The sequence below is a fragment of the Xyrauchen texanus genome, chromosome 33 (assembly GCF_025860055.1).
Source record: "Xyrauchen texanus isolate HMW12.3.18 chromosome 33, RBS_HiC_50CHRs, whole genome shotgun sequence".
Taxonomy (NCBI): domain Eukaryota; kingdom Metazoa; phylum Chordata; class Actinopteri; order Cypriniformes; family Catostomidae; genus Xyrauchen; species Xyrauchen texanus.
In genome coordinates this window covers 24912662-24938134 of record NC_068308.1, presented here as the reverse complement: position 1 = coordinate 24938134, position 25473 = coordinate 24912662, and the positions used below count along the sequence as shown (strand labels likewise).

Sequence of the window (25473 nt, the reverse complement as noted above, 5' to 3'; positions counted from 1 at the left end):
TATATTTTACAACATTTATGATTTTGTATTTATTTTTAAATCATTTTAATTTATGAAAATACATTTGTTAATTTTTAGTTCGTGTAAGTTCATAATGCAATAACTAATGTAAACATACACAAGTTTTTTTAATATATATATTTATAAAGTTTCCCAGTTTTAACAAAATACAAAACACAACAAACAACATAACATAACTTCATACACAAGTTTTAATGTTAAAAATGCATTAAACAAGATTAATAATTGCTGTAAAGGAGTTGTTCATTGTTAGTTTTGTTTGTTCTAGTTTCAATTTAGTTTTAGGGTTTCCGGTATATTTTGTTTTTATTTTAGTTTTAGAATGATATAATTTGTAGGGGTGCCAAAGTGAATGTATTAACTGATAACACTGAAATACACTGCAAGCAACATTTTCCAGTAAAAAATATCTAATAATCAAAATAAAAGTGACTTTAGAAGCAAAATGACATAAAATATTCTTAAAAGTAAAAAGTCTTGTTATCTAACACATTTAATGAGGCTTATGCCTAAAGCAAACTTTTTTTAAGCATAAACCTTACAAATTTTTCGTAGATTTCTCAGAAAACAAAATAAATTTGCTTGAGAAGCAAAATGACTTAAAATATGAAGTCTTGTTTCCTGAGAAATCAAACACAATTTACTGATGTTTATATTTAAAACAAGAAATAAACTGTTTGGCAATGGGGGTAAGAACAGTTTTGTAAGAACAATGAACTTGTTTTCCCTATAATTTTTTTTTCTTGTTTCATTTGTACATAGTTTTGTCTTGTTTTAAGCATAAATCTCACAAGAATTTGTTAGTAAAGGTATTATTTCCTTTAGTTATGTCATTTTGCTTCTCAAAAAAATATATATCTTGCTTTAAGGATGTTTAGATAATTTTACTGAAAAAAAGAAAAGATACTTATTTTTTATCATAATGTTATGTGTTTATTTTTGTATTTACATTGTCTTATTCCTCTGCTGTTATGTCTGTCTGTAAAGCGCTTTGAGAGAGCTACTTTTAAAGGAGCTATACAAAATAAATATATTATTATTATTATTATTAAAAATACTAAGAAAGAAAGTGATTTTTTGCAGAGCCAACTATTGTAATCTCTACCGTCATTTTCATGTTTAATAAAGGCCGGTTGTAAAGGTTTAAAATTTACAAAAACTCAGTAACAATAATTTATTTTCATTTTTATTTTATTTAGTTCGTTTTGAAGAAACGCAGTTAATGATAGTTTTCATTAACAATAAAAACATTGGTGCTGCATAGGGTCTTTCTCATCCAGCCATCTTAGAAGACAAACAGCAATGTCACATTGATTATTATTCCTAAACAGCAGACACGACAGGTGGCAAACAGGTATTGATCTTCTGCTTGAGTAAAGATGGTCATCATTCAATTTATGTCCATCAGTGCATTTGATTTGCATGTCATTTTCATCTTTGCTAGCAATTAACAACTCTTAATGTTAATATTTGTTTGGTTTAGACTGAGTAAACTGGAGGGGAAGAGCTACAAAATCCACCTCGTCCAAAGTCCAAAATCCAAAACAGACATTCAAAGGTGTGACTCTATAGGCAAAAATGTGGAAGACCATATAATCTGGCATTGTAAAAGTACACTTGGGGATTACTGATGGCACTTTAACTTAATAGGCATTTAAAGTGGATTGTGTATGCTGCTGAGAGCCTGTAATGATGGCTGTTTATGTGGCCTCCCATTTATAATAATTATGCAGAGTGTGAGGGGGCGGCCGCAATGCAGTTCTGGACTATTGGCTTAGGCTGAATAATGACCTACTGTAGTTGACCGGGAGATGACCGTTGCCTTCTTCACGACCCCAGAACACCAGACTCACCCCCAATGCCTCTGCTGGTAAATAGAATGCTCAATATGTCTATACAGCCACAAAGAAGGCAGGTCCTTAGATGAGTGTGTGGGAATGAGAAAAAAGGAGGGTCTATTTCCACTGGATTTTCCTTTTCTTTTATGGCACCTTTTCCTTTTCTTTAGGCATTTTGTAGGAGACTGACCCCCTAGGCAGGAGGCCAACTGGAGCAGTCATTTGTCTGAAATGTATGAGGATGTATCCCACAAGAAGTCGATAACAGTCGCACAGTTTCGTCTTTGAGAACTGACCACTTATTTGCAAAAATTACAGAAGCTTACATGCTTCTCCGATTAAATGGAGGTGTAATAGCTGTTTGAATGTTTTCATTACACAATGGCCCCAAAAATATTCAGACATTTAAACCACACTTTGAAAATGTATGAATTTAATTGCATTACATACCAAAATATTTGCAAGACATTTGCAAATAAATTATGCTAGACCTCCTCTCAGAACTAATTTCACGTTTCTTTGCAATTTTTGCAATTACTTTTACTAAGTTGGTGAAAAGGTAATTTTTAATGGAAGTATGTTAGTCAGCTACACTCAAGTTTACACAGGTGTAGTATATCATATTACCTCTGGATGTGTTCCACCTGTGACAACCAGACAATTTACATATATTGTTTTATAATAATAATAATAATAATAATAAAAAGATTTGTTTTTCTTTATTTAAAAGAGATGTGACTTGTTTTCATATTTTGTTATCTAGTGCAATGACATTCATGCATTTTCCTGTGTGGCTAAAATTTTTCCCATTCTACATCCTGATAAATCATTAAAAAAAAACTCCCCCTCATTTTGCAAAGTGAGCTGAGTATCATAATAATATTTCTGTTTGGCACAAAGCATCTAGTATTTGTTTAAAAACCACTAAAATGGCCCCTTGGTATAAAGAACCTTCAGCCAGAAGGTGGCAGTAGTGTCCAGAGACACGCTGATGGAGCATCTGGACGTTAATAGTGGGTTGGCCCTCATGAAGACTGGCATCCAAGATTCCTGGTCCAGCCCCTAATGTATTGGTGAGTCTAAAGCGCATGCTCTATAGAGGCTGAGATGAACTGAAAGAAAGAGATGTCAGTGGGCCAGCATGTTAAAAGGGTATTGGAGAAGTTTGCCTCACATCTTCAGAGTAATAAATCTCTTTGTTTCTCATTCCAGGATTTTAAGGGAATTCCATAGGGAATACTGGCATGTTTTATGTCTGACCTTTGGGAGACATGTACTTTGAATCTAGGGGCATAAATTAAGATTCAGGAATGTAAGACAATTGCATGGTTGAAGAGAAAAAGGACAGTTTAAGAAGAATCTTTGTGGGCCCCTTCAGCTACAAAAGTAGGGGAAAGCCGAACATGGCCTGCTCTGCAAACAAAGTACAGTGCAAAAAGCGAGAATTTCTCATTATGCTCCAACAACAGTAAGACTAATTATATTATTTTAATCAATTATTATGTCATTCAATGAAACATTTTATCAATTACATAATTTTTGCAGTTAATCACAATTAATCACAGATTTTTAAATGCTGAAATTTGACACCAGATACACTTCTTGTCCTGTCAAAATGCATATATCTCATTTTTAGAAAGAAAGGAAAACAATAAGTAACAATATCATGCTTTATTAACATTTTCCGAACAAATGCTTACACATTATAAAGATAGAAATGCACGAAAACATTAAACATTTCCCAAAGTCTAAGTGGGAGTTTGACTAATTGAAAGAACTAGTCTCCCCATAGGTTGCATATTTGATCATTAAATCTCTTAAACACAAATCCTCCACAATATTAATCTGCCAGTAGACTGTGGCTACCCGCTTTCCTGCAGCAATTGTGAAGCTGTGTTCATGATTCACGTCAACACCAGAATCAAACAGCGGATTGAACCCCACGCTTCAGACAAAAATGTCTCATTCTGCATTTTGGTGATAGTTCAGATTTGGTGTGCTTTTTTTTTATATCACAAGTGCCATTTGGGCTTGTTTAGTACATCAAATAGTGTTAAGAGGTCCTTTCTCCATCCTTTTATCAGTGACACGGAAGCACTGTTGTGTGTGTGTGTTTAGTGAAGTGTCCATCAGTGTAATGAATGGTGGACACATTATAAAGGTTCTGCCCTCCCAACAAGTGTTTATGCTGGTTTATGCTGTATTAAGGTTAAATGCGTTAATCAGAAAAAATACCATGTTAAACTTTTTTTAATTAATCACATTCATTAACACGTTCATTCTGAAAGCTCTTATATGTTATAAAAATTATAACATATATGTTATTATATTATGTTATATTATATTATGTTATATTTTACAATGAAAGTGACACAGTCAGTCCTCAATAATTTGCCTAACATCTCCTTTTGTGTTCCATGGAAGAAAGTAAGTCATATGGGTATGGAACAACTAGCGGGCGAGTAAATGATGACAGAATTTTGGGTGACAACCACTTTTTTTTAAAGTTCTGTGCATAAGTGTTAGTCTAATGTTGAAGTATTTGCTTAGTGCGTAAGACTAACCTATCTTTTAAACCAAGCAATATTGCAACTGAACTTGAAAGCTACTGATAAAAATGTATTTTCATTGTATGAAAAACAGGATTTTGGACATTTTGATAATTTAGCTGCTTTTGTGTTCCAAGTTATACGAGTTGTAAGCGACATGGCGGTGTTGTGATGTTAACAGGAAATTATCTGCAGGAAATAAGTGTGACTTATGTGTGAATCAGACATGTATTATGGGCTTTGAAACTGGGCAAGCACAAAAGATTATTAATACACATTATTAAACGCTGTGCCCAAAATGCGTTATATGGGTGATTGGCTTACTCATTTTGGTAAGCATGCTTACCTTTGCCATTTATAGTAGCGGGTATGATTCAATTTGAATGAACATACAGTGTTGAATGAAAGGACGGTGAACAATGCTTTGAATCAGAGAAAGCACAATATAAAGTGCTTAAACCTGAGGGTGGCGCCAAAGCGAATTAATGAATAACTGTGCTGCGGTCGTGTCTAGAAGGGATCCCTCTTTAGTAAATCTCGCGAGAGTCATCCACAGCAACCAGGAGTACTCGTAAAATAAATTGCCCGTTTTAATGAACAGCCAGTTTGATGCTCAATTCAAGCTCTAAAATAAATATTTCACTTAAGAAATGTGATAACTTCAGTTCTTCGCCTGCTATTGTTGGTCATTAGATATTGTTGGTCACTAGGGAAGTACATAAATCAGCTGTATTGTGAAGAGTTTGACTGGGTGGTCTGGTGGTAGGCTAATTAATTCGCCCCTTGTATAAGAGGCTCTGGGTTCTAATTCGTTTGGAAGAAACTTTATATTGTAATAAACAAATATTGCACTTCAGTGGACGTATATCTTGAGGACACATTTGTTCTCATTTTTCTTTGCAATTTGACTGGAAAGATTCGCGAGCTGCGGAACACAAACAAAATCTCCACAAGTTTTGTTTTACATTTTCCAGTTCTAAAAGAGATAAACTTCTTTAAACAGCAGCTATTTTTTTTCTTCAACAAAACACTTTTTAGTTCATAAATTACTATTAATATCAATTAATTCAGTCATAATAATGGAAACTAAGATTTAAAATAATATATGCTTTAATATGAATACAAGGCAAAAGGATTTTTTGACAGAGTCTATTTGCACTCCCAATTAAATACTAACACAGGGCATCACTGCAGTCTGTTTATTTATAGTCCCACAGACACCCTACACCAACCTCTACCCCTGAACCTAATCCTAACCTTCTCTTACAAAAATGAACAATGGTTTTAATACATTAAGCATAGAATCACCATCTTATTTTATAGTAACCAATAAAACACGGTTACTATTGTTAACACCATATTACTGTAGTAACACCATGGCAATTGCATAAAAATTATGGCTTCTGCCAAAAACATGGTTACTACAATATTACTTTGGTGATATTGGAAACCATGGTTAATTTTACCCAGATCAAACCTTTCTCTCAACTCTCTGACCTTCATTTTGATCAAATCACTGTGAGGAAATCAACCTTTATATTCATTAAATGTATTATTAGAAGTAGTATTCAAGAAAAATGTTAAGAGTGGAGATAGGAAACAGGATGGAGAAAACTGGGTTAAAAGCTGAATTAGATCCCAGGTCATCTTCATGGAAAAAGCCCATTCATACCATTTTATCATATTGCAGAGACACTCAATGAGCAGATTGTCTTTAATTTCTTTGTTTCCACTAGACTAATTCAGTGCAAATAGCCACACTGTGTGGCAGGTATTTACACATAGAGCAAAAGTCACTCTGTGATCATGATAATAATAATAATAATAATAATAATAATAATAATAATATTAGATTATTGATATTATTGAAGTTTTCATTGCTCTCCATCATTAATATGTTGAGATGCGAGCAGAAAAAGCAGAGGTGAAAGCATCATAACAGAATGAGCATCCGTGAAAACGTGACAAGAGTGGAATCGCTTAGACATGACCCTGTGCTGCTTAACTGAGATGAGAGATGACAAATCTGAATGAAAACATTAGTTAATATTAGCAATTATATTTCAATATTTCATAGTGTCATTTTTATCTTCACCCTTCTGTTAGGTAAGCACTGCTTAGCCTACCTTTTTATATGGATGGCACGGTCATGTTGTGAATGCATGACTTTTGCTCCATAAACACTTTTGTTTTGTTTTTTTGCTTACAATAATTCTGCAACTAAATGATCAAAGATAGTAATGCATTTTTGAAGTAGCATTCAAATTCCACAGTTTGAAATAGGATGATGCTTCTGATCTTAATAATAATCCAATCAAACAATAATAATAATAATAAGTTGATTCATTAACATTAACCCAATATCACACTTTAACTATGCATACAAATATTATAGATATGTGTTGTTATTTGAGTAGATGAGCCGAATAGCAGTTTATTCACTGTAAGTGGTGGATCAATAAAGACTGATGAGAGAGCTTTTTTTAATCTGTATGCTCTACTTACACCAATGCTGTGACAACGCTGTCAACCTCTTTGATTTGCAACTTCACAGCGTTCAATCATAGCACTGCCTCAAAACCTTTTGGTTAGCCAAATTGATTTAGCACTTTCAACGTCTTTATCACCTTGTAATTATGCTCTGTGTTGACACAAATATACTCAGCCTCCCCTCCACACCTCTGTGCAGCAGAATTTATATACTCAAGTTTTATGACCACTGCTTTATGAGTGGGACCGCTAGAGTTCAGCTTGCGTTCTAGCCAATGGCCTATATTTCACTCTGTAAGGTCAAAATTCCTGGGAAGCACCCGTAAAACAAAAGAACAGAAGCCCCACACTGTGTGAGATTATTCGGAGGACACACATCTGAAGAGATCTACAAGATCATAACGATACAACTGCAGCAATTTCGAAAATATTGCCATCAATAAAAGCTATTTCAATTACACGTCAGTCACAGAGGCATTAAAAGAAGGGGATGATAAATTTACTTGCCTGAATATACAGCATGATGACAAAATCAGAGACATACTCCAGCTATCTGGGATGTTACACTCACTATATACACAAATTAGAAATAAGGTCTATGCTAAAAATTTCTGTGTACCTTTGTGTACCTTAACTGATAATATATCAGATATAAATATTCGTACTCCTTTTCTGAATAACAGAATAAAACCTGCTTTATAAAACTGTTACTTCTGACACTAAATTCTAATTAGAGGAGCTATGTTCGAAGCCATTATGAAATGCAGATAAATACACGTGTGACTGGACAATCTAAATGAATCTGCCTAATTGCTATGTTGCTTTGCAAACCATTACAATGAGGATACTGAACTATATTACTTGGCAGAAGAACAGTTTACTCCAATAATTATTAAAGGAATGTTCTGGGTTCAATACAAGTTAAGCTTAATCAACAGCATTTGTGGCATAATGTTGATTACCACAAAAATTTTCCCCTCCTTTTCTTTAAAAAAAAGCAAAAATCTGGGTTACAGTGAGGCACTTACAATGGAAGTCAAAGCCAATTTGTAAATGTTAAAATACTCACTGTTTCAAAAATATAGCCCAAGATATAAGCAATATGTGTTAACATGATTTTAGTATGATAAAGTTGCTTACTAACCTTTTCTGAGCAAAGTTATAAAAGCCTTAAATGGTTCACCCAAAAATGGAAAATTATCCCATAATTTTGAAGGGTGAGGGTCAAAATCCCTTGTTTCTTCAGATATATCAATACATATATATATATATATATATATATATATATATATATATATATATATATATATATATATATATATATATATATATATATATATATATCCTTTTATATCAATATCTATCTGTATTCTGTTGCTTAACTTCTTTAATAAAGTGATGAATTAACTATATGCATGATCACATAATCAATTCTATTTTCTTATGCATAACTGAAATATACTTTGAATCATATGTGTGTTGAATGCTAACTAGTCTCTTTTAGGAACATTCCAGAGACTTTCTCTCTGTCCTGCACGTAGGCTGAAGGTCTTTTGGGGATAAGCTTATCTGTGATGCTGGTGTTTCCGCGGGGCTGGAGAATGCGTTAAACATAGGTTCTAGATGTATTCTGTGTTTGATTGTTACCTTTCCATGACTAATTATATGGTTTAAAGTCCTATGTAATAATACCTGAATAGTAGAAGTGTGATTTTCTCTAATTATTTCTTTAGGGAAGAAATGTATGTTATTTCTACCCCTCTCCTCTGCCCGAGGAGTGAATATTTTATCTCTCTGTTTTGGTTTAAATGGCCTGATAACGTTGTGCTCTGGCTCTCTTGTGCCCAGAAAGAACTGTCGTTCGTCAGTGTTTTGTGTGTGCGTTTGACCTTCTACCCAGGTTTTGAACCCAGGGATGCACACCAGGCCGACTCGAAGACGCCCCGCGACCATCTGCGAGGTCACTTCAGATGTAAATCTCGGGCTCGGACGACAAGTGCGCTGATTAATGTTGATAGGCCGTATAGCTGTCTATATGTTGTGACTTTCTGGTCTTTTAGCCAATCAGGAGTAAAATAATGGAATGTACGTCCTTGCAAATGGTATAATTGATGTAAGATTTTGTGTAAGGTAGGAGTTGGCTTTCGATCTCCTCGTGAGACTTTGCCGCTGGCTCTACCAATTTCACTGCAGACTATACTTCAGTAAATGTTTGATTCTTTAATTGAACTTCTCGACTCCTGGTCTTCTTTCTCCATATCTGGTCCGGATCATAACTGTTATACCCCTAACAGTTTACTCACCCTCAAGCCATCCTAGGTGTATATGACTTTCTTCTTTCAGCCAAACACAATCGGAGTTATATTAAAAAATATCCTGGCTTTATAATGGGAGTGTATGGTACCTTAGATTTTGAAGCCCAAAAAAGCGCATCCATCAATCATAGAAGTAACCCATACGGCTCCAGAGTGTTAATAAAGGCCTTCTGAAGCAAAGCGATGCGTTTTTGTAAGATAAATATTCATATTTATAACTTCATATACTATAATCACTGGCTTCCGGTAACGGCTGTCCGCACGTTCACGAGAGAGTCGATTTCCGACGTATGATGTAGCGTAAGCTCCGGTGAGAAGTGACGAACGTGGAAGCGCACGTTGTTTACAGCAAAGGAAAATGGCAAAAAGAAGTGAGTTGTTTTAGCTATACTGTAGATTTGTATTAATCTTAAAATAGTGCGTTTGTGCGTCTATCCAGTCATTCCAATCGTCCATGCATGGCAGCAAACACTCTTAGCCTCTGTTGGCATTACCTCGCATTTCCTGCATGAGCACCACCACGTCTCCCGAACTCTCCGTCTACCAGATTCTTTTGTTTGTGCCGCTGCTGCAGCCTCCTCCATCTCCCGGAGTTCCTGGTCGGTGTATTCCGGTTCAAACAAATAGGGCTTGGCAAAAAACTAATTCTCCTCTTCTCTTATATCGAAATCCTCTGACATTTTTCTTTAAAAATCCTCATTGTTGACTTCTAATTCGTGACCGGCGTTTTGTTTTGCTCTATCTTCTGTGCTTCCACATTCGTCACTTCTCACCGGATCTTATGCTACCCCCACATCATATGCCGGAACTCGACACTGCCGGAAGCCAGTGATTACAGTTTATAAATGATAAATATGGATATTTTTCTTACAAAAACACATCACTTCATTTCAGAAGGCCTTATTTAATCCCCTGGAGCTGTATGGATTACTTTTTTGATGGATGGTACACTTTTTTGGGCTTCAAAATATAAGGTACCATTCACTCCCTGTTATGAATCAGACGAGGCAGACGAGGAGTGGAGGATCTAAATGCAGTTCTTTAATGAAGGAACAAAAGGGAGAACAGGGTAACTCAAAATAACTGAACAACACAGGGAACAAACAAAACATCCACGAGGGGAAAACAAAGTATAAACATGAAAAACATCCACGGAGGGCACGGGCAGGAACACAATCAAGGACAACCATAACATACAACGACCGACAACGAATGAACAAACAACAGGGCTTAAATAATCAGAAGGATAATGATTAAATTAAACACAGGTGAGAACAATGACACTGGCAGTGATGAGGGCAGGGGATTATGGGAAGTGTAGTTTGGGACAGGTGACAGGGGAGAAACACTGAGCAGACAACGGCGAATCGTGACACTCCCATTGTAAAGCTTGGAAGAGCCAGGATATTTTTTTATATAACTCTGATTGTGTTCGGCTGAAAGAAGAAAGTCATATACACCTAGGATGGCTTGAGGGTGAGTAAATTATGGGATCATTTTCATTTTTGGGTGAACTAACCCTTTAATGACTGTAAAAAAAAATTATGATTGAAACTTTACAGCTCAAATAATACATAGGTTTTAACAGAAGAATTAATGTAAGCGCTTTTATAAAATTATAAGCTTCACATTTCTGCCTTTAAACCCTCCAAAATTCAGCCACATTCCCTTCCATTGTAAGGGCCTCACTGAAACCCAGATTTACAAGTCGAAAATATTGTTTATGGTAATCAACATTATGCAACAAATGCTGCCAATTGAGCTTAGCTTGTACTGAACCAGAATATTCCTTTAATAATAAATGTAACAATTTATTGAACGCTGGCACCTTTTATTATAGTGCTTAGCTTCACATTGTGCCTATAAAAACTCTTTATGTGTGATAAAATCACTGTAACGTAAAGGCTTACTGCTTTATTTGCTCTGTTGTCATTTATATATTAATTCTAAGGCTCACTATCGGTCACATTTGTACATTATCTTATAAGTTACAACATCTTATAAGATGGTAGTCTTCTTTCCTAAACTTTTTCAAGATAACATTGAGCTCAGTAGGGAGTAGGCAAAATTAAAACACATTGATTCTTTCAGTGGGGCTTCTTTAAGAAACAGCTACACTATGTGTTCCTGCTAACATCCCATTTGTAAAACATAAATATCTATAGATTAATGTGGATGTATCAAATACAGTGGCTTGCATGGCCAAACCCTCAATATTTCGTGACACATCTACAGTGATGAATCAACGGCCTATTATTGAGAATGTGCCTGTGTGATCACTGTACTGCAAGGATTTTTCTGTTACATCAATATGCCGTACTACCAAACAAGCTCAATTTGTCTGCAAATCTCTCGGCTATCTATAAGGATAATCTTTACCAATGCAACTGCTATGTTTGAAATGTGTTGCTGATCTATTATATTTTGTCTAAGGCTATATGTTGCAATAAGAATGTCCTGACTGAGTATAGACCATTCAACCTTTGTCATTCAGAATACAGTAAATAAATAGTTGCTAAGAGAATGTCAGTGAGTATTGACCGATATGACTCATCTCATAGCCAGCTGCATATTATTCATCATTACCGAGGGGGTGGAAAGGGAGTGAAGCTCTCCAAACTAACAAATCAGTCAAAGACACAGCAGCAATGGCTAACCTTGCGTGTGCATTTATTTATAGATTTATGTTAAAGGGATATCTCACTCAAATATGAAAATTCTTCTGTAACCATCTTGTTCCAAATTCGTATGACTTTCTTTTGTGGAACACAATATGTGATGTTAGGCAGAATATTAACCTCAGTCACCATTCACTGTCACTGCATCTTTTTTCCTTGCAATGAAAGTGAATATTGACGAGGCTAATATTCTGCCTTACATTTTCTTTTGTTTTCTATGGAACAACATGAGGGTAAATGATAACTAACTGTTCATTTTTGGGTGAACTGTTCCTTTAATGTGAGAGATGCAATGAAGGAGCAAACACTGACCTTGCTGAGGATGTAAATAATGTCTCCTCTTTGGAAGGCCAACTCATCTGGTCCATCTGCTTCACAGTCCCACAAGCCTTGGTAATAATTAGCATAATCTGAAGAACCTTTATTTAAAACACAGACATTTATAAAAAACAATACATATTTTCAAAAAAAAAAAAAAATATATATATATATATATATTTATTTTTTATTTTTTTAATTAAATTTAAATACTTTAAAATGTTTATAAATTAAATGTTATTTTATCAGCATTAGTCCACAGTTACACACACACACACTACTCACCAGATTTTTCACTTCCCTCTTCAGTATGGTCAGAATTTTCATCATCTACAAAAATACAGAGTTAATTGTTATAGAAGTGTAGAACAAATGTCAACTGATCTTTTAGCACTAGTCTAATGCAGCAACTCCCCATCTCTTCTGTAAATTAATGCTACATTTTCCAATTAGGCCTACTCTAATTTTGAATCAACTTTGAGTACCTTATTCTATATTATATGAATATTAGACAATATCAGCAGGGCTGCAGAATAGCTAGCTCTCATTTGATGTATAGGCGTGGTGCCAGGCTGTATCAGATGGATAGTGTGTTTCAGACAGACAGGCATTGATTCTGGGCGTGGCACCTCTGGGTCTATGAGGTGACAGTGATAGCCCAGCTTTCTTTCTCCCACATCCATCCTCACGCTGTCAGGCTGCCGATAAAACCACCGCCCAGCAACCCTATACTTCCCACAGCATGAGCTTGCCCTGAGCTTCCAGGAACAGCATGTGGAAAAAAACCTGTAAACCTAAAGCCCCCCCCCCTTACCATTTACACATGTGCAAAATATATTTTATCCCAAAAGCGTGTTGTAAACTGTTGCATTACACTGTAAAATTTTTCATTTTTCATAAACTAAATTTGAAAATGTGTTTTTCCTGTGAACATCAAATTACTTTTGTGTCGAGAGTTAAAATAGTAATTCACTACAAATTACTAATATTTCCTCTAAAATTGCAATCAGATTACTTTACTAATTACTTTACTTTGAAGTTACTTTGAAGTTGCTACTAAATTCAAAATAATATCTATATTTCTGTCTTGTCCACTATTACACACAGAATCTCACATTTCTCCTTCACAATGACTCATTATGGAGCCATAATTCATGTATTCTACATAAATAATATATTATATAATAATATATATCATAACCCTATAATGTACTTAATAGTAATTAAATTAATTGAAAGTCAGTAACTATAATTATAAAAATTAAAAATGTAAAGTATTACACTACTTTTTTAACTAAAAGTAATTAAATTACAGTAACCAATTACAACACTGGATGGTAGCAAGTTTTATTATCAGCAAGGTAAATTATCCTCTTAGTAAATAAATAAACTGAGCTAAACAAGGTCAGTTAACCAAGGCTCAGGCAAAAATGCCATGAAAAGGGACAAAAATGCCCCAGATTTTGAAAATGTGGGACCAAAAAAAATTCCCCCAGAGAATTCCTATATTTTGTATCTGTTTTCTAACATTTTATATATTTAATTATATAATTATGGGTTCAATCCCTAAAGCTAGCCTAAAGGTAGATCTGCCTCATTATAATTGCTGTACCATTTGGCTGTTTTAAATTTTTAATACTGTATATGGAGGGTTACCATGCACTGAGAATCAAATCAATGCATTTTCTTAGATGCAGTGATGCTAAATGCATGACATAAATTCTGAGGATTTTATATTAAACCAGTTAAAAATGATTAAGTAACTATTTGAGTACACTTAATTCTTCAATTTTAGACAATGTCATAGAAGACCCGCTCAGCACTTTTCTAAACTTATTATCTGAGAGGCACAAAAAGATGAGAGAGAGATTAATGAAGGGTGGAAAAGTGAGAGAGGTGGTCACTCGATCCGCCATCTGTGGCCAACTCAGCTGCCCAGCACACATGGCAAAGTAAGGTGAAAATGACAGCACTTTCAGAGTGATGTATCTCTCCTCAGAGGCCTTAGAGGCCATCACTTTGGGCGACCAGATCTTGATTTATATACTCTTATTGATGCCATTCAACATTGTAGTGTTGATGGTTGCAACCGCAATTGCCTGATTAGCCTTGCTAATGTAGAGTTTTTATTTTAGTTCATATAGTTAACCATTGGGATATACCAATATTATAACCATATTTTGTTTAGAGAGCCTACTCTAGAGTTATAAAATATATTTGGTTTTTTTTCTGTACCTGGAAGCACCTCATAAATGTCCTCTTCATCCTCTTCTTCTTCTTCTTGAGTCCCTGCTTGCTCCTTACATTCCTCACAAGTGCTATGGGGGGGTTGTCCTAGACACAGTGTTGGAACAGGTGTAGGCGCTGTCCCAGGACGTGGTGGTGGTGTTGTGGTAGCTTGTTCGATGTCATCATATGTTTCTTCCTCTTCTTCCACTGCCTCATCATCATCAAAGGGGATGAAGTCAGAGCTCAGATCTTGGGAAAATGCCATTAAAGCAAGCATTAACACTTTTAATAGCTTGAAAATGAATGTACATACATATGGAGGGTGCCTACCAATTTGCATGTCTTTTGAGAATGTTTTAAGAACACTGATGTCAGATATGTAACATATTGCACAGAGAGCTGGAAAACAAATTAGATAAGTGTTTAAGTTGACATTTATTACAGTGCTAATACTGAATGATGCTTGTGCCATTTGGCTGTGTCTACATGTGCGAAGGGGGTTGGGGAGGGAGAAAACTATCTCAGGAGTGTCCATTACTTCCCGCAAATCAGAGGGCCGCGTAGAGCCGATTTTAGAGTGGCGAGGTTGCCTCAGATCTGTCTCAGATGAAGTGAGTGCCTGATTGCAGGTGACTGAGCTCTGTAACACAGGCTACCATATCCTCACTGCCTGGATGCCAAGCAGGACCAGATCGATGCACCTAAAGGATGACTGGGCAAATCCCAATCAATTTCCTGTAAAGAGCGCTGCACTATGGGGAAGAGGAGGCAGCCTGAGATGCGTTGGACTCAGAAGCTTCATGACGTGCTGCATGAGGAGGTCTAGAGACTGTCTTATTGGCTAAGCCTGAAATAAAATTATTTGTGTCCCCCTTTATATAAAACTGCATTTTTCACCTCAAGATGATCATTATAGTGCTCAGCTCGAGTAAGATGCATTCAGCATAATATGTAAAAATGCACTCCATATCTCACATACCCTTAAGAACAAAATTGATCTGGTCCACCCATTCCCTAGCCTCACGGGGACTGCTGGCCGTAAACTGTAGAGAGAAGCCATCATTGTTGAGTTGGGGGCTATTCCCACAGAGAATGAGCATTCTTCAATGAAATGACAGATAGATGACTGAACAAAGCTACAGCCATGAGCAATGTTAGTGTGTTTGTGTGTGTTGAACCTGGTAAGAACGTCTTCCAGGAGCACTCATCTCGAAGGATGAATTCTTCTTGGAGTCTTTGCGTAAGCTGGGGACCAGCTCTGCACTGTAGCCATTGATATAAAATGAGCCCTTCTGCTGCTTGTCTGAAATAAGAAGACAAAATTCAGTTTCTCATTACATCTGTTTTTAATACTGAAAATACTTTTATAGGAATTGTCTGTGTTCAATTCAGGTTAAGCTCAATGGACAGTATTTGTGGCATAATACTGATTACTACTAAATTTATATTTGACTCGTACATCCTTTTCTTTAAAAAAGCAAAAATCAAGGTTACAGTAAGGCATTACACTGGAAGTGAATGGGGCCAATTTTTGGAGGGTTGAAATGTTGAACTTATATTGACAGAAAAGCACTTACATTGATTTTACTGTTAAAACTTGTGTTATTTGAGTTGTGAAGTTGCTTAAAATATTGTTGTTGCGTGATTACAGGGTTTATGGCGCTAGGTCGTCATGGCAACAAAGTTGTAAAACTGGATATAACTTTACACAGAAAAGGTGATTTTAATCACACTAAAATCATGTTAACAGGCATACTGTTTACACCTTGTTGGTCCCATTCACTTCCATTGTAAGTGCCTCACTGTCACCTGATTTCTTTGGTTATTCTTAAAAAGAAGGGGACAAGTCGAAATACATTTTTGTGGTAACCAATATTATGCTATAAATGCTGTCGATTAAGCTGAATTTATAATGAACCCGGTATATCTGGAAGACAGCACACACCTTTCTCAGTCCCGAAATAATAAAATATGGTGTTATTCAGAACACACCATCTCTTTTGCCATTCCATGCTGAAGAAACTATGATCTAAAAGAAAAAAAAAGATTAGAACTACTGCATCATTTTTCAATGTTAAAAAATATGATGCAAGTTATTCCTACCCCGTCTTTTCTTCTCCAGGTAACCTTGCTTTAGAATGTTACTGAGGTCCTGTGCAGCCACCATAGGGATCTCTTCAAAAACTGTCAATTGAAAATTAAGGCAATGTTACTTATACAAAATCAATATGCAATGATGTTATGTAAGAAAAAGTTAATTATATTTATTGTATATACAATTAAAACTATTATGTCACATTTAACACAATATAATGCAATACAATACATTGATGCCATTGTTAATATATCAGAACCAGTGTGCATTGAAAACACATTATTTGATTTTCCTAGTTAGAAATCCACAGTAAGTAAAATCAAATAATGTAAACACATCTCCCAGCAGGGTCAGCATTTTGCTTTACTGCAGCTCTGCGAGAACCTGGAACATAGCAGTGTTGGGTTTAATCTGATTACAAAGTATTTAGCTACTGTAATCTAAAATCTTTTTAGTGAAAAGTAGTGTAACACATTACATTTAAAAAAAAATGTTATTACTTTTAAGTACATTTTTGGGTTACACATTTCTAAAATAGTTTATGTCATATTTAAAATATGAATTGTTCATTTGCGTTTCTGTGACAGCTGAAGGGCATATGCCCCCTAATAAGTCATTCAATACGTGTGGTGCTGAGTGTATGACTTGAGTGCGACAGTGCACAAGGAGGATATAGACGTTATATTTCATTTTTTTATTTTTTATTTGTGAAAAGTGTTTTATAAAGTAGCTTAAAAGTAATAAGCAATGTGATTACTTTTCGAAGATATGTGATTACAATAAGTAATTTGTCATTTTAGTGCATTCATTTTTTGAGTAACTTACCCAACACTGGAACCTAAATCAATAATTTTGATTGACTGTAAATAGTACAAAATAGAATTGTATAGATCTGTTCATGTTTTCAACTTTTCAATTTTAATATACATCAAAAAGAAAAAGAAAAAAAAAGGAAGACATCTGACAAAGGAATCAGCATTTTTTTCCATGGAGCATGTTTGATTAACAATACCAATAAAATGTCCATATCTGGGGGATTTCTCTTCAGCCAACATTTAGTGACATCTTTTTTACAAGCAACCAAAAAGATCTTCTGGAGGTAATTATCAACTTTGCATAAACCTTCTGAAGTAACCCCAAGAAACATAGCCTAAGATCCTGGACATTAATTGTTCCACCTTTACCCACAAAGGTTGAATATGTGGACATAACCAGAAAATGTGGTCTGAGTCAATTTGCAATGAACCACAATCCCTCCAGCAAGGGTGCTGTATCCCAGTGAACTTAGATTTCTGCTTTGGCGTTATAAAAAATCTAATCAAACTCATCCAAAATCTCACAAATCAGTGAGTGAGTAGTGGAGCAGAGAGTTTCCCAAGCATGTAACCATACTTCCTCAGGTATATCCACCTTCATGTCGTTTTCCCATCGCTGTTTAACATAGTCTTTTGAATTTGTATTCATTGAGGAGATGGCACTGTATAATTTACCTATTACCCCTTTGATCTTTTCACCCATATACAGTGTGCATAAAAACCTGGGTCAGTTTTGGAAAAAGTTCCATGATTGGGACTTCTGATCTCTGTCTAGAAAAAATGGTGTATATAGATACAAATAAAAATCCTGTATATTGAGATCAAAATTCTGACAAAGGTTCTGAAAGCTATCCAGATCCCCATTTAATATAATTTTACAAAGGGCGGTTATACCATGTGAGGTCCAGACCCTGTATCTGTGATCATGCAGAGCCAGAGCAAAGTGTGGATTATAAACTGGCCAACCCAGTAATTTTACCTCTCTGCAAATCTGGAAACGTTTAAGTACCTCTATCCACAGATGAACAGAATGAACCACACATTAATTCTGTAATTGATATATGTCCTTGCCCAGTCTAAACAACCTAAAACTGATTGTATTGGTGTGCCCATCAAGGAGGATTCTATATTTTCCACTTTGCTTCATAGACTGGACAGCACCACAGTACTAGTGGTCTTAACTGTGCAGCTAAATAATAATCCCTCAAGCACAGGGATGGATTACCGACCGGGCCAATGGGGCCAGTGCCCTTGAATACCAGGGGCCCTTGACTGGCCGAGGGGGCCCTGGGCTTTAAGATTGCGCAATCGAGTTTGGCGATCCCCCCACTTGAAAACCCGACAGCAATGAAAACGAAATTTTGGCCATGAAAATGGGCCCTTGGAGATAATTGGCTCCAGGGCCTTTGCAAGTCATAATCCATCCCTGCTCAAGCATGGTAATGCCATGCCTCCCCTCTCTCGGTAGTTGCAGGGTTGAGTATCTCAAGGTCTCCTGTAATTCCATATAAATCTGGAAGTATGTTTGTCCCAATCTCTAAACCATTTACAAAGGACCTCGACTGGCAGCGCTGTAAATAAGTATAGTAGTTTGGGTAGAATATTCATCATAATAGATCTTACCCTGCTGCCCATAGACCTGTTCATGTTGCAGTCAGAAAACCCAAAGCGAATTAGCCTTTTCGAGCCATGGGTTCCCTCTTTTCCTATGGGTTTTTATAATGGCAGTTTTGGATTTATGAGTTAAATAAGGTCTATTGTTAAACATTACATGAAGATACTTTATGTTTTTAAGTTTTGTTCTACAACATAAACTACACACAGTCATACCCCAAATGTGAATTTTGAAGCCGCTGTGTTTTTAAAAAAAAAAAGTATTTACTAACAAGTTGCTAATAAGAACTACAACGGTTTTCTGTTTCATCAGGCATGTTCACTCACATGCTTTCGGTAGTTGTAGACAGTCCTTATTTAGCAACTTGTTAGCAACATACTTAAAAAAAAAAAAATCTGCTTCAAAATTCCCGTTTGAGGTATGACTGTGTGTAATTTATGTTGTAGAACAAAACATCCAATATCTTCACTCAGACCTTATTTTACTCATAAATTGAAAAACCCCCATTATAAAAACCCATATAGTATCCAAAGGGAACCCATTGTGAATTAGAATTTTGGGTTCGCCTATAAATTGAAGTCATGGCTAAACAGCTCTATTGCAGACTAAATCAGTGGATCAGTAGGGTGAATCAGTAAAAGTGAGTTTATGTACATTAATTAGGAATACATTTTCTGTTTCAGAAAAAAAATCTGCAGATGGCTTATTGAGATGATTCATTTCAAATCAGCAAAGATTATGGTAAGGTTCTCGTATTCCATTCCAGTTTTCCATAATAACTGTGTACCGATAAGATGACAGCTATAACAGGATTCAATGAAATCTGGTGCAGAGCTTGCTGTTCTTGCACCCACACACCAATTTTGAGGGTGTTTTCTAGGTCATATTACAGACATATTGAGACGTGAGCAGACCTCCCCCTCAACTAAGGCTGCTATCCAATGCATAAAAGAGACAGAATTATGCACTCAACTTAAAAGTTGAGAGGTGTCTTTAACTTGTCATTGAAAAAGATCACAGTAACTGTGACTTAAACTCAAAATAATATTTCAATTGATTTAGATTTGTTTCTTTCGCATTAAGCAAGGTGATATTGTTTAATAGACTACATAACGCACATTTATAGCACACATTCATCCTTTATTAAAATGCTAGTAGACATTTAAAAGTATGACTTAATTCAGTGCTTCATTGCTTGAGTAAAATGTACAAAGACTGAGTAAAATGTACTTGAAATAAAGTATTGCAAAGTAAACTTGCCTTGAGAATTTCTAATTAAAGCCACCAAGAATTGTGTAGCCTTTACTTGAAAATACGGTCAGTTAAATTTACTAGAAATTTCGGTTGAAATTGTTTTCTACGTTTTTTTTTTTTTTTTAAGTAAACCTCAACATCATCAACTCGATGAGCACAACTGTGAGGTGAGCAGTGGATATAATAGCTTGGAGAATCAATAAATAAGACTCAGCTCTTCAAAACACACACTGAGCCCACCACTCCATCCTCTGTGACATCACCACAGAACACTGCAACCTGCCATGTAATATACCCAGTTTATTAGACAGATGACCATCTCAAAGAGGAGCCCTTTGACCCACACTAACATTCACACACACCCCTAGACCAGCCACACACTAACACGCAAGCCTTCTACACACGGTCACATCTACGTTGTCATAAATACAACTGAACAACACACTGTTTGTCAAGGGTAAGTTGATGTATCGTCTAAAAAAGGAGGCCTCAGTCTAGCCACTTCTCTGTTCATTTTTCTCTCTCCATGCTTTCGTCCCGACACCTTTTACTCCCCTCATCCATCCACATCCCCCTCTCTTCATTTATCTAAAAGGTCAAGCCCTGGTAATAGTTCAGAAGAAACTGAATAAACAGAAGAAATGCGAGAATGGCGTACAATTAACAGTCTCTCTAATCTTCACACACCTACTGACAACTTTCTTCCTCAGGCCTTGCTGTCTGACCCCATGGTGTGCGGTCAGAGACTTAAGCTTCAGCTAAATGAATGGTGAAAGAGGAATATATTTTCAGTCATTCTTCACAACCTTGGACTGCTTTTCTTAGGAAACAGAACAGTAGGCGTGCTCTGGACAGTTACTTTATTCGTGATTCTTCCACAGGGTAGCAGTGTAACCAAACATTTCACCTTTAGAAAAAAATGGCATGCATTCTGAATCCCAACCCTCTCCATGAAACCAGGACTCTGATTGGACAAATGGACACAACATCCAGCTCCAGTAATTTCTTTCAAACCAATCAGAGTAAATATTTTCAAAGCCACAGAGGACAAAAAGCTGCCAAATAGGCAGGAAAGAGTGTTAACACTAACCATATTATGTTTCTCACTTTCGAACCAGGCAGAAATGCCTGTTTCTTCTATTTTGTCAGTTACCATAATTTCTGAAGATCATAAACACACATACACACTCATTTACTTCTGTAAAACTATTAAGTCATTATAAAAAATGCACGTTGCACCGATCTTGAGGATTTTCATTTCGTCTATAAATTGCTTTTTTAATTATTCAGAGCAGTGAGGTTTCTTAAGTCTCAATCCTTGCATTACACCTGCTTAATTAGCATCAGGCCAATCATTTCCATTTAAATGTGCCATGGATGTTTATGAATATTTCAGAGTGTTACATCACCATTATTCTCAGAGGCTTCGTGTTATTAAGCTTTTTACAACTTCATTTATTTTCTCCATGTTGTTTGTATATTCATTGGTTTGAAAATACATCCATGAGAAATGTTTAGAGCATAGTTTGAATTTAAATATAAAAGGAGCATGGGTAAATACTTTTATCAAAACTTTCAAAACTACCTAAGTACTTATAAATTTGCTTTTCGATTTGCAGACTTAAAGGAAAATTCCCGGTTCAAAACAAGTTAAGCTTGATCGACAGCATTTGTGGCATAGGCTAATGTCATCCCAGCTTTTCTTAAAAAAAAAAAAACAAAGAATCTGGGTTCTAGTGAGGCACTTTCAATGGAAGTGAATGGGGCCAAACCGTAAACATTCAAATAAAAAGTATAGACACAAGATGTAAATAAAATATATGTTTATGTAATTTTAGTGTGTTAAAATCACTTACTAACCTTTTCTGTATAGTTATATACACATTTTCAACTTCTTTGCCATGACAATGTAACGCTGTAAACCCTAAAGATTACGACTTTTCGTAATTTTTCTTTTTACAATTTTCTTTTGACATGTGTTTTAACAGAAGAATGAATGTAAGTGGTTTTATAAAATTATAAGTTTCACATTTCTGCCTTTAAAATCTCAAAAAATTGGCCCTATTCACTTCCATTGTAAGTGTCTCACTTTAACCTAGATTTATTTATTTATTTATGTTAAGGAGGGACAAGTAAAACAAATTTATGGTAATCATTATATGCCACAAATGCTGTTGAGTGAGCTTAACTTGTTATCACCGCCAAATAATCCTTTAATTTTGTTCACTCTGTAAAAAGGAGTTGATTTCGGAAGAGGAGAAAAGCAACGACACAAAGCTAATGACTTTCCTCCAGGCGCTCTCTGCGGCTGCTAGAAGCTTTGTGGTGATGCATGGCACAGCCACTGCGATGTGGCAGGCTGAGATTGGTGGAGTGAGGCATTGAGCGTGCCACGCAGGAGGACGTTCATCAGTGCCATGGCAGCATGAGAGCAGGGACTGATGCCACGAGAAGAGCGCGGCAGGATACCAGAGAACCCCCCACCCCCCTTTCCACAGCATGGAGGTAGGCACAGTTCCAGGTCAGACTACTCCCATCACTCCACAGCACACAGCCTGCCACTACCAATGGGCTTCCGTGTTTACTCCTTACGGGCTCATTCTGCAGAGAACCCTTCAGTAACAATGACATAAAAAACTAATTTGATGGCAAAAGCAGGGGGTCTCAAATGAGCGGTAAACAAACAACCTCATATACTATTTAATTACTTTTCCTCATGGGCTCATATCAGTTATTCATATCTGATTATGAAAGTAAGGGCTCTGTGCATCTGTGTGCATTTAACATACCAACATATCTAATATTGCGATTACAGGTGACGTTATGAGTTGATCCAGCTATAAAAATTTGATTAAGAACCCATGGAAGTTAATTTACCCCACCATTTTATAGCATCACAGTTTGGCTATGAGACAAAGACAGGCACAGTCAGTCAGTAGTGATAGGTGCAATGGTCTGGTAAAGACTTAAATGGGGTAAAATGTTGTTCATTTTGCAAAATGTTGTTAAGCTGACACATTTCAGTTTCAGTTCTAGTCCAAATGCCAAATTGACACAGAAAAATCTGTGTAGGGATTTGTTCATAAAGAGAGAATGAGTAATGAAAAAAAGCATAATTGATTGATCAAATGCCGAATACTGTGTGCACTCTTGGAAGGGTTCTTGAGAAGTTATGGCTACATAGTATTGTGTAGTATATATATAGTATACATAGTCACAGACCATATGATACATACATACATACAGTAATATATATATATATGTATGTATACAGGCAAAAGTTTGGAATAATGAACAGATTTTGCATGAACTTGTTCACAATAAAAATATAATCATTCACATTTTAGACACATGTTTATGTTCTGATTTGTAATTAATTAGTAGTTATTTTAAATTAGCCATAGTTAGTCGATAGTTCTCTAATCAAATTAAGTAATTATTGATTACCTAACAGTGAACTACCTCAGTCAACAATTTGCTATTACTTACTGATTGGATAATCATGTTTCCATATTAGTTAATAGTAGTAACTAAATTATGTAAAAAAGATATATTATTTATTATTATCTAAAGATAACTATTTATAATTAAGTAAACATTATATATTGAACTATTGTGTGTGTGTGTGTGTGTGTGTATGTGTATGTGTATGTGTATGTGTGTGTGTGTGTGTGTGTGTGTGTGTGTGTGTGTGTATATATGTATATATATATATATATATATATATATATATATATATATAATCCATATTCAAAACAGTGCAAGAAATCAGTGGTATCACATCAGTGGCTCTTCTCATATCTTTCAGCAACAAAACTGCTGTGTACATGGGACGCTTGGGACGCATGGGCCTTTGGCTGACCTCGGTGTGAACCTCAGAAATGAGGTGAAACAGAGAGCATGAGGATCCCTGGGGGGTCTATGGGAGAGGCAGGGAAGGAATGCTGATCAGGGAGAGATGGAGAGAGTGGGAATACTGTGCTATTTTGTACAGCACTCGATCAGAAAAAGGAGCACTCAGAGCTTCACCCCACACACACACACACACACACACACACACACACACACACACACACACCACTACGCAAACTGCACACAGAGAACAGTAAATTGATACATTTTTCCTCATTAAAGGCAAAAGTAGTCGCATCTGTGCAATGCCTGCACATAGCAAATATCGGAAGGGTGTGAAAAAAGAGGAACCGGCAATAGTGGGGAGGGGATTGAGAGAGAACGATCTCTAGGTGGATGGCTCAATTGAGCATCACCTCTCTAAATTGGCCTTAACAAGAACTGATTTGATCTGAATGAAAAGGATCTTTTATTCACAACAAGAGACCTGAAATCATGTAGCCCCTGAACAATTTTGCAGTATTACTTAATATTTACAAGATTTCAGAATGGACCTTTCAATCTCTGTTTAAAGGTGCAATTGTGAGCTTCACACATTATGTGGGAAACCATTTAGCATGCTTAAGTGCCACAACATTGTTCCTCTTCTGACGAACCGTACCATACAAGAAGAGAATTTATAGTCCGGCAATGAGTAGGGAAAGCAAAGAGGGCCCACCGTAGAGAGCCCAGAGCCCTATAAATTTTACCCCCATACATTATGACATCCATTCAAAAGCTTAACTGCAAATACCATAATCATGAGACAGCTGAGAGGTGGATTGGGGTGCAACAGCCAGAGGAGATATGACTCGAAAGCAGTGTCATCATCACACACTTCTGCAAAGAAAAATTTGTTCAGTGAGATATGGAAATGTACTTAAACTAGTGGAGCTGAGGCATGAGAAAGCTTGGAATTCAGGTAAATGTTGCCACTGGTTAAAGCCATTGCAAGAAAAATTGACCAAATAACAAGAATATACTATTTAAAATAAGTGAGAGTTATTTTAGCGAGAATTATGACCAACATCCTATTTGAAATAAATTCTAAAAACTCCATTTGAAAAAAAAATATTTTTATAAATAAATCAGTGGCATCCATATACTATGTCTATATAATATACAATGGTCTGTCATACAATTTTTACTTCAATAATTTTTTGTATTTAACAAAATGAAGATTAAAAATGAAATTTTAAATGAAGTTGTTTTCATATATATATACACTGATCAGCCGTAACATTAAAACCACTGGCCTAATATTGTGTAGGTCCCCCTTGTGCCGCCAAAATTGTGTCTACATCTCACAATAGCATTCTGATGATATTCTTCTCACCGCAATTGCACAGAGCGGTTCTCTGAGTT

The 25473-nt window shown here is 35.9% G+C and overlaps 1 protein-coding gene across 4 annotated transcripts in view; it reads right to left on the bottom strand.

Moving 5' to 3' along the window:
• The window catches only part of LOC127627064 (src kinase-associated phosphoprotein 1-like), a 75923-nt gene that overhangs the window by 4687 nt on the left and 45763 nt on the right, over positions 1 to 25473 (bottom strand). For all 4 annotated transcript variants that reach the window (XM_052103283.1, XM_052103285.1, XM_052103284.1 and 1 more), the window contains 7 exons: positions 16542 to 16622; positions 16384 to 16467; positions 15617 to 15741; positions 15418 to 15481; positions 14445 to 14687; positions 12495 to 12539; positions 12204 to 12310 (listed from right to left, as the gene is read on the bottom strand). In XM_052103283.1, the coding sequence (XP_051959243.1) occupies positions 12204 to 12310; positions 12495 to 12539; positions 14445 to 14687; positions 15418 to 15481; positions 15617 to 15741; positions 16384 to 16467; positions 16542 to 16622 (749 nt within the window). The remainder of the gene's footprint in view (positions 1 to 12203; positions 12311 to 12494; positions 12540 to 14444; positions 14688 to 15417; positions 15482 to 15616; positions 15742 to 16383; positions 16468 to 16541; positions 16623 to 25473) is intronic.